The sequence below is a fragment of the Amia ocellicauda genome, chromosome 13, assembly GCF_036373705.1.
Source record: "Amia ocellicauda isolate fAmiCal2 chromosome 13, fAmiCal2.hap1, whole genome shotgun sequence".
Taxonomy (NCBI): domain Eukaryota; kingdom Metazoa; phylum Chordata; class Actinopteri; order Amiiformes; family Amiidae; genus Amia; species Amia ocellicauda.
Genome location: NC_089862.1, coordinates 29231875 through 29242098, shown reverse-complemented (window position 1 = coordinate 29242098; position 10224 = coordinate 29231875). Strand labels below are relative to the sequence as shown.

The window sequence follows — 10224 nt, the reverse complement described above, 5'->3', positions numbered from 1 at the left end:
GTATTCACACCCTTTATCTGAAACAATGTTATCTGGTGATTCACAAATATTGTTAATTAAAAGTATACTTATTTACCAATTCGTTTTTTTTTTATTGAACACTGATTCAACCTGGAGGAACCCATAGAGATTCCCATTGACTGACCTCAGTTGTGTGGAAATGTTTCATGTCTTTCTTGTGGTTACTTTTATAAAGGAAATACTTATTTTACTCCCAAACTTCAATCGGAGAAACGCCTCCTCCATTCAGCTGTGTATTATCAAGATATGTGTAACGATCTTCCCACCATGTAAAATAAAGTCATTAATCTGACAGCAGCTCCTGGCTTGTGGTTGCTGGCTGCTTATGTATTCTCAGACGTGAAGTCATATTTACACTGAGAACAGCGTGCTGGCGTGATCAATACTGCAAAGCACGGGAGGGAGCGTTAATCGATATGCTAGAAGATATTCATACTCGGGCATCTCAGGAAAGTTTATTGCCTAAGTGATCTAAACGCATAGCTCACCCACCTTCCCTCCAGTGACAGTAAACGTCCATATCGAGCAGCATTCAAAGCAATCTAGGATGTTATTTTAATTAAAACGTCGGCGAATATAGCAGACACAAGCTCCATTTAGTCTCAGTCAATTACAGGTTATTGGTTCAGGTCCACCGTATTTTAGATTTGAAAGCCATCCTGTGAGGGTTTAGCTTTAAATCTTTAATATGAATCTCCCTGTCAGACACTCATGGGGACAGCGTGCTAAGTGGCAGCCTATGTTTCGGTGACACAGTGCAAACGCCTAGGTCTCTGGGAGTGTTGTTGCACTCCTCAAGGAAATCAAACTATTCTAAGATCCTAAGATGAGTCCAGTTTAAGTGCTCCACAAGGACAACACAGTGTACATCTTTGGTTTATGCATTGCATCAGACTACATCTCCCCAAATCCAGCCCTTCAGGAACCAGAGAGAGCGCAGGTTCTTAAGTTAGCGAGCGCCTACTGACTTCACCAAAGTACAGTATGTGGAAAAACAACAATATGATCTGGGGACCTAAAGTAAATGTGGGAATTATTTATTGGGGCTATAGAAAAGTGACTAATCATAAATAATGTTTGAAACCATCAGAGAAGCAAAAGCTTGGACTGGTTCTGACACACAACGTCCCACTGTTAACCGCTACTAAATCTATCCTAATATATCCACTGAGTGTCGGCCAAGTGGAAGTGACTTACCATGCAGGCTGCCTGGACTGCCTCAGACACGTTCCCCGCGTTGGGCTCGCACCAGAACACATGGCACTCAAAATGCTGATTTCCTGAATCCATGATGAAGGCAAAAGTGTGTACGTCTCTCCCAACGCCCATGAAGGACAGGAAACGCACTCGGCACTCCACCAACACCTCCTCCTCCTTCTCAGTAGGTTTGGAAACAAACAAACAAACAAACAAACAAACCAGAAAGCTCTTAGTGCACATGCTCTTTTATATTTCATGAAACAGAAAAATGTCAACCTCGGTCCCAGTACATTAGTGCAGCAGGCAAGCAGAACCCACAGGGCAAGACCTAAAATTAATGTCTTTAAAAGTGAACACTCTTAGAGAAAAACATGCAAATGGATTAATTGTGTTCCAATGACGGTGTGTGTTATTAAGACCAAACATTTATTCATTGATTCTAGGGTGACAATCGCAGAGACATCCTAATGCTGGAAACTTAAGGCCTTAAAGACTCCCTTGTGTGCGTGAGCCTCTTACACTTCAGATGAGAAATGTTTATGGTTGAAAAGGCCAGTCCTGTGGTTACAGCTTACCTTTTCCTTGATGACTGTAACAGTAGCGTCCGCCACGTTCATAATGACTGGCATCCAATCCTCCTTGATAGCAGAGGCCACGAGACTGTCGATGGCACCATTCAGTATGTCCATACCTACGGACAGCACAGACGTGAACCAGAGAAGAACATCCTGCACCGTGCATCTCACTCATCTCTCCACGGGGGGGAAATGGTCACAGGTCAGAGGGCATGGTATTGTTAGTTTAATGAAAGCTCCTCACAGCACCGAACTGCCGTCACCGACAGGGTTCAGTCCGGGCACCTGAACAGACTGTGGGAGTTGCTGTGGTGTGGACAGCAGGCTGGAGGCACAGTGTATGACATCGCCTTGCTATTTAGCTGAAGCTGGGCATGTTGATGCTTCGCAGCTCAAGTTTCATGTTTCAAGGTTCATGTTATTAATACAAACCAATAAATTCCTTTCTGGTGCATCTTCTAATGGGGCGAGAACCCAACCCAACCAAAGCTTCAAAGAGCAAAGGGCATAACTAAGGAGCAGCATTCCTTAAACATTTTTTGTTAAGTTATTAGTTGCATTATTTTGGGGTCATGTTTTTATTTTTTTCCTTCATACAATATAATTTGTCATGCTAACTTATTGTTTAGTAAAATAGCTGGCAAAACTCCTAAAAGAAGATCAGCAGAAGTGCACAGAGGAAGATGATTACTGTGGCACAACACCAAAAAAAAATACATTACCTCTTTTATTTGAGCTGTTTTTAGTGGAATTCTTGGTTGGTAAAACAAAATGATATCCCATATTGCTATAAACCACTGAACTGAAGTCCCTGTAGATTTGATTTGTATTGCATCACAAAACTGTTCATTTTTAAGTGCTTTTAACATGTTCTTTTTATTCCTATATAATTGTCATATTTTTACATATCAGAATTATCTGCTAAGATACATTTTAAATCCTGAATTAACACATTTAAATAGGATCTTCAATCTTATGCACTGCAAACTAAAATCCGCTGGAGTGTGACATCTGTGGTTAATAGTTCAGGTGATATTATAACACAAAAGGCTATAGCAAAGAAAGGGTTTATTATTATGAATTTGAAAGATTTCCATCAGACAAAATGAGCTGCCAAAGCCTGAATCTTTTTTAAATGACTTTTTTGATTCTTTTGTTTTGCTTTAAAAGAAAAAAAAATGGTGCCAAAAGAGCAGGTGAAGATGCTACTTCATGGGATACTCTGAGGGGGAAGTCTTTGAAAGCCTAATGTGTTTGTGATTCCACTGGTATGGACAGACACTTGATTTTACTCCTTGGAGGGAAAATAAAGAAATATATTTACTGGAAACAAGCATTCAGTTTTGCAGCTACCAACGCCCTCCCCAAAGAAACAAAGGAGAGAATAGTTTTTACAAGAAAAACAAACACTATAACATTGTAATGGATGAATACTTCCACAAACACTGAGGCCAAACTGGTAATGGGCAGGGAGGTGGTTGTCATTGGGGTACTGACCAAAACGAGCTCTGGATTTTACACAGGCCTATAAAGCCTGAAACTAACATGGGTTACAGAGCTGGACATCCACATAATGTAGAACAGTATTTAAGTGTAGATAATCCTAAATGCAATGACATCAATCTTAGTTTAAAAACAAAAGAAAGCAAAAGACACCACAGCTCTGAAGCGGTTTGGAAGAAGAGAGGCCTGAAATTCAAATATGGAGGCTCTATTGAATTGTGAACAAAGTTCCTGCTGCATTTTATAAACATGAAAGAAGAAAAAAAGAAAAATGTAATTTTAGTGCAGATCACCAATAATGCCCTCAAAAGCTGTGATGTGCATAGCTCCGTGAGACGTTAGAAAGTACATCAAAATAATGGCAATGTCCTTTCTTTACAAAAAGCTTTGTCTGAGATGTGGAGATACTATTTTCCTTCTAATGCCAAATTGTCTGTGTTACGGTAAAGCGGTTTTGAACAGTGCCTTCAAAAGCTTGACGCTTCTACAAAAGCCACAATAAAAAAACAATAGAACATAACGTTCCAATTTTATTTCAGGCTGCCCCTCGGAAAATGTCTGAATTTCAGCTCGGTCTCCGAACCAGAAAGCTACTTCATTGTTAGCCATTATTCCATTAAGGAACATTACTGGGACGTTCCAAACATACACAGGGTGTCTGTGTGTATATTTCACAAACATCCCCTGTACAAGTCTTGCAGGTAGGACTCCAAATCTGTCCAGCTGAAACATGCATTTAAAAGTCTCACTTATGGTCACCTTGAAAGGAAATATTAAATACAAAGGCTTACCTATCAGGCTCTCAATTTATGTGAATATCCCTTCTTGAACACAATTCTGTCTGATGAAAATACATCCGTCTCAATAATTACAAGACCAGGTTGCACTGCAGAACTGATCAGCAACCATCACAGACTTTAATCCCTAGCATTGACCTCAAAGTGAACCATATTTCTCAAACAAAGACTAGCAGGCAAATACATATTGTCAATAAAATAAAAAAAAAGCTAATAAAAGAGATGAACAGTGCAATCATAACCTGGTAATTTGGTAATAACAAATCAAACACACACAAAAAGCCTCCTCTTACTGTACCAATGAATGAAAGTCATACACAACTATAATTGAACAGACAGCCAGTGCCAGAGCAGAACAGACCCCCATAGATAGCCTTACTCTGATTTTAAAAATCAAGAAGAGAGGGGAGTTCTGTATTAGAAATATGAATGGCTTACAAGTCTGTTGGATATCAAAGTTATTAGCATCAGGGGATCAGTACTATGTAGCAACTATGTAATGAAGTGGCAGAGAAAGATGAAATGACAAAAGATATTAAAACAAACTGGGAAGCCTGATAAGTAATTGAATTTGAGATTTCAGTTCGACATGACCATAATACCTTTCACATGATGCTTTTTCACAGCTGGAAAAGAGCTGGAGAGCAACATCTTACAAAGTACTGAAAAGCAGATGTGCGTCTTCACATAAAAGACATGGCTGATAAGGAAGTGGAAGCACGGGACACCATGTCACTGTAGTCACAGTAGACGTCTCTATTGATGCGTTAGAAGCAATTTCCTAGTTCCCTGCTTACTTTTTTTTTTATTATTATTCATTACAAACAGGCACTTACTGTTTATAGCTACCGATTGAATTTTCTGGGAGTTGTTGCCTCCAGGTTCTTTAATTATGAAAGAAACAAGATATACAGTCTTTAGCACCAAGATTGGGACAAACAGCACATGCAATAATTCAGCCGTCAACAGATACCCAGATACTTTCAGTTTATCCCTGCTCTTCTGAGTTCCTCACTCTGCATGTCTTCTGCTGTTACTATCTTGAGAATCTAAACCAATATATTAATTTTGTCCCGCAAAAAAGCAATCAACTAACAAGCAAAAAACAAACAAAACAAAAAACAGAACAACTTAAAAATACACCTTCACAAGCGAAGGAAGCGAGCAGTCTTGGTAAATCTTCAGTTACGATTCACATTTACCTGTTGCTATGAACTTTAACACTTGATAAACCTTATTGACTCCTTTTCTATCAAATCTTATTAAGGTAGTGTAAACATATAACACAAAATAAATATACAAATTAATAACAGTAGAACTAGTTTACATGATGTTTCCTTACCTATAGGCCTGGCCACAGGCATCATTCCCAGGTACATCACATGGAATTTCTGCACCAGCTCGGTCTTTGGTGTCGGAAAATCTGTTGGACAGAGAGCGAAATTAGCCTGGGTTTTCTTGCTGCCACACAATTACATAGTTTTAAACATGGCCATTGTCCAAGACATTAATGCATGAAAGAAAGCCAAAGAAATGGCTATTGCAGTAGTCAGTTGGATATTTTAATTAACTGTAATCCCTGTATGACCCAAGCACGACAGCTTTCAACATATAATACTTGGTTCTGGATTAGGTCAATGTGATGCAATTGCTAACCTCTCAAGTCACCATCAAACACAAACTGCCATATTTAGAAAGATGCCAGGACATCACATCCTACCATTACTGTCTTTGTGTGCAGAGAGAACTAAAGTTACTGTCCCAAGAAGAAAGATTTTTTTACCTTATTTTAACTTTTTAGTCTACTATCAAGAAGAATAACTCAGAACTGAGCAGCTGTTTAAAGCAGTTTACACGAGGTAAATTAGTTGAAAACAAACAAAACACTTTTAAATGGCTCCAAATACTATAAAGTATTCCCCCTACTGCTCTGGGAGATAAGGAGGACTATCATGTGAGTAAAGCTGTCATCAGGGACAATGTAATCATTTAAAACATGTATACAGGCATAAAATAAGAAAATAATAATCAATCGTGTTTTATACCTTCGTAAATCACTCAGATTTATTGGCCAAATTTGTAGGCTCACAAGTGATACAGAAAAGAGGCCATTTTGTCCCACAAATTATAATCATGAAGGAACATTTTATCAGGAAATTCCTCACAGTTTAAATGATTAACTTTATTGAGTCAGCTCATAAAATCAATTTTTCTTACTCTTTTTTTATATGACTGGACAAATGTAGGTCAATTTTTTTGTTGGAATTTTTCACTATGATGAATATTTAATGATCTATTAGCCAAATATGACAAGGGCCTCTAATCTTTGTTGTACATTTGGTTAATGTTCTCAACCTTCTGCTCTGAATAATGCATTAACAATGTTGAAAGTGTTGATGACTGATTAACTTTGTTGCAAGCTATTGCTCTCGAACACTTTTCTTTCATTGCTTTTTTAAACAATGTCATTTGTAATACGGATGGAAAAAAAAGAACGATAAATTATATGCTCATAGCCAGAGCTCAGTAGGACAAGCCACAGACACCAATCTCAACTGCTGAGGATTTGATTGCAAAGCCATAATGTAGAATACAAGATCATGTGAGGACAAGGTATATACAGTAGTTTATGTTTCCTTCTTTCAATGAAGAGCAATCAATACAAACTACTCGCTACACACTGCCATCAGCGTCACTTAACTAAATGTGCTCAATCCAAATAAATACAAATATATATTGTTTCCAGTCGGCACCACATTCAGTGACATTCAACTTGTGCCCACTTTGTTCATTTGAAATCTGTAGAAAACACTCTTAGATGAGGAAAAAAACATAATTAAGGCTCTAGGCAGGAAAAAAAAACTACAGAAAGAATCCCCCTCTCACTATTATATGACAAAGAAAGGAGTTGGAATAACGTAGAAGCTACCTGTGTCAGAGAAAGGCTCAATGGTTATCTTGGCAAATTAAACTTCAGCTGCTATTAATCTTAGAGAAAGATTAAAAGGGTAGTGTGTCCCTGTCTTTCAGCTCTGAAGTGAACTGGCAGGGCAGCAGGGACCATGGCTCTGCAGAAGCTTGACTTACCTTGGAGAGGAACATCCAAGCCCACTTGAATTCTCTCTTGCAATGAGCTGCCGGCTACAGCTTTGGCATTCTTGCGCTCCGCCATAATCTGGGGAGAAACAAGAAAGTCGTCATTTTGTATGCTCCAGTTCACAACACAGAACACGTCACCCGTCCACTGGGAGGCGGCACTACCTGCCATCACACAGGAACAAACAGGTGACAGCCAGAAGGCTTCACGCAGTAAAGTACGGTACATGTGCAGGTTCTGGAGGGAGGTTGGCCATTTCAGAAGACATGACGAAATGAGACTTGACTTGCTATGTCAAGGTCAGGCTGAAGAGCTAGGACTATGGAGAAAAAAAAGAGACCTAAAAGAAAAGGTGCTGTAGATAATCCTGAAAAGTTCTCTATTTAAAAAATAAAAAACAACAACACACATTTTCTCCATATGCTCAATAATTCTTCCCACAGGTAACGTGGCTGATAATAAAACTTATGTTATTTAACAGCTGTGTTTTAGGAGTCAGTTGTCTGTTCAGGCATAAGCTATCCAGGAAGTAGAGAAAAGAAGAAACAATTTTTCTGTGCTCTTTTGCTTCCAAACTTTTGATCTGTAGTGTGAGAGTGTATGTGTGTATGATGCACATATACATACATACAAACAAACATGCATGCACACACATACATACACAGTAAATAGATATATGTGTATTTATGTATAAATATAGCCAATAAATCAGCTTGAGACAAACTTATGACATTTCAGCATCAATTACTGGGAACAGGCACTGAAGCACACACTCTCAATAAAATTTACTACACAAAATAAAAAAACCTGACGTGCAGAATTTTTCCTCAAGGTCATCAATATATTACCCCCTAATGAAATTAGGGATGCGTCTTGAATTCAGTATGACTGTCTACCATTTTTTGCTGACATCTCTGGCTTTTTTAAAGAAACCACACAGAGTACATGACAGCTCCCAGCATTCTTGGGCAGTTGGATCAGACTCACCGAGTGAACGATGAGGAGGCAGATTGTTTGGGAAATGCTCAAAGACAAAGCCTATTTATTCTCACGTCAGACAGAGGCCCACGGTGATAGTTTTTAGCAGTCCTTTTACAGAAATATGTTTCCCTAACCCTCTCAGCTATGATCAGACTTCAGACATGGTGGTCCAGTGAGGAGGAAATGTCATGTGACAAACACCCGTTTCGCGCACACGGTCAATCTGCTTGGAGAGGGAATGCACTTTTGAGGGATATTTATAGCATAACATTTTATAGGACATTGCCAAACATTCTTTGATTTGCTGTATGTATAAAAGTATATCAATTGACAGTTTAAAATCACTGTGCAATTGAAATACTATATTTGAATGAAAGTCAACAGGAGCATAAATCCTGAGACCCGGGTCTTCCTCAGTGTATTTCTTTTCATAATGTAATCAATATGGAAATGTCCCATTGCATAAAATAATTTCACACTTACATAATATAACCTTAATCAATACTGTACATATGCCTGCGGTATACTTGAACAAATATATTCATAGGTTAAATAAATTGAGCTTGAATTAACTATATTAAAAAAATAGAAAAAAAAATGCATATCAAGCCTTCCAAAGTACCTAAATGATCCAGCCATGTTTAACAATGCCATTTGTTCATCAGCAAATAGAGCTGATCAAGGTTTTAAATGTACTTCATGTGAGGAAATCCAACCATATCCACAGAAAAATACCATCAGTGAACAGAACAGCCTTTTTTAGTCTGGCGATGCATTATACATGTCTGCGGTGTTTCATTTTAAATGCACACATTCAAATACAGTCCAGCTCTGAGCAGAGTGATCTAATTCTGCAGAGCCTCTTAAAATTTCTTCGTGCCTCCTGAAGTGTAAAATTTCAGCTGCTAAAACAGTCACTGCCTGACAGTTTCCATAAGCTTCAAAATAAAGCATAAAGAACAGGCAGAGCACAAGTCTTTTCTTCCATATTTTCTATAAATAAACTAAACTTAATTTGATTCTTAGTTTACTTACATATAGTGGGATCATGCCTATTTGATTAGCAACTAGTGGCATCTGCAACAGCAAAATTGGAGGAAACTGGCCATCATGGTGTTTCTGTTTTCCAAGGCCTGAGTCCTTTAGATTACTCACGCTGGCTTCGTAGCATGGGTGAATTAGCCCAGTAGAAAAGATAATATGATTTTCTTTGGGCAAACCAGTGATGGCTTTCGTGTATGGGGCTCAGGGAGCTTAATAAACAGTCTGCAACTAGGATACTCTAACCATTTGATTGAGGAAGCCATGAAACTGTGAAAAAGGACCACCTCAAAGTCAACACTGAAACAAGAGGAAAACAAAAGAGACAACGGGAAGCGAAGGGCAAGTGAACAAAATGTCTACTGAAAGGGCTGGGGATGATAATTCATTGAGAAATGGTCTTTCAAGTTTATGAATCAAGAGTCCCACTGAAGAAAAGGGGATACGTTCGGCACATACCCACCTTGGAACAGATTTCGTGAAGACTTGTTGCAATGGCTTTTGCTGGGGTGTCACATCGGAACACATGACATTTTAGTATTCGGGTGTCTTTGTCTCTTGCTACATAGGCAAAGTCCCTATAAAGATAAAGAGAGGCAAAATTCAGTTAACTTAAATTAACAGAATGATTCAACTGATATCTGATATCGGTACATCGAATTGATAAATGGGTTTAAATAAAGCTTGTTTAGGACAGCTATATACACTCACCTAAAGGATTATTAGGAACACCATACTAATACTGTGTTTGACCCCCTTTCGCCTTCAGAACTGCCTTAATTCTACGTGGCATTGATTCAACAAGGTGCTGAAAGCATTCTTTAGAAATGTTGGCCCATATTGATAGGATAGCATCTTGCAGTTGATGGAGATTTGTGGGATGCACATCCAGGGCACGAAGCTCCCGTTCCACCACATCCCAAAGATGCTCTATTGGGTTGAGATCTGGTGACTGTGGGGGCCAGTTTAGTACAGTGAACTCATTGTCATGTTCAAGAAACCAATTTGA

At 38.6% G+C, this 10224-nt stretch overlaps 1 protein-coding gene across 9 annotated transcripts in view; it reads right to left on the bottom strand.

The window, feature by feature from the left end:
• The window catches only part of LOC136766734 (amyloid beta precursor protein binding family B member 2), a 129336-nt gene that overhangs the window by 3814 nt on the left and 115298 nt on the right, over positions 1–10224 (bottom strand). For 7 of the 9 annotated variants that reach the window (XM_066720492.1, XM_066720497.1, XM_066720494.1 and 4 more), the window contains 6 exons: positions 9679–9793; positions 7184–7271; positions 5439–5519; positions 4933–4980; positions 1797–1912; positions 1219–1395 (listed from right to left, as the gene is read on the bottom strand). In XM_066720492.1, coding sequence (XP_066576589.1) covers positions 1219–1395; positions 1797–1912; positions 4933–4980; positions 5439–5519; positions 7184–7271; positions 9679–9793 — 625 coding nt within the window. The remainder of the gene's footprint in view (positions 1–1218; positions 1396–1796; positions 1913–4932; positions 4981–5438; positions 5520–7183; positions 7272–9678; positions 9794–10224) is intronic. The other 2 variants (XM_066720496.1, XM_066720500.1) reach the window with 1 other exon arrangement.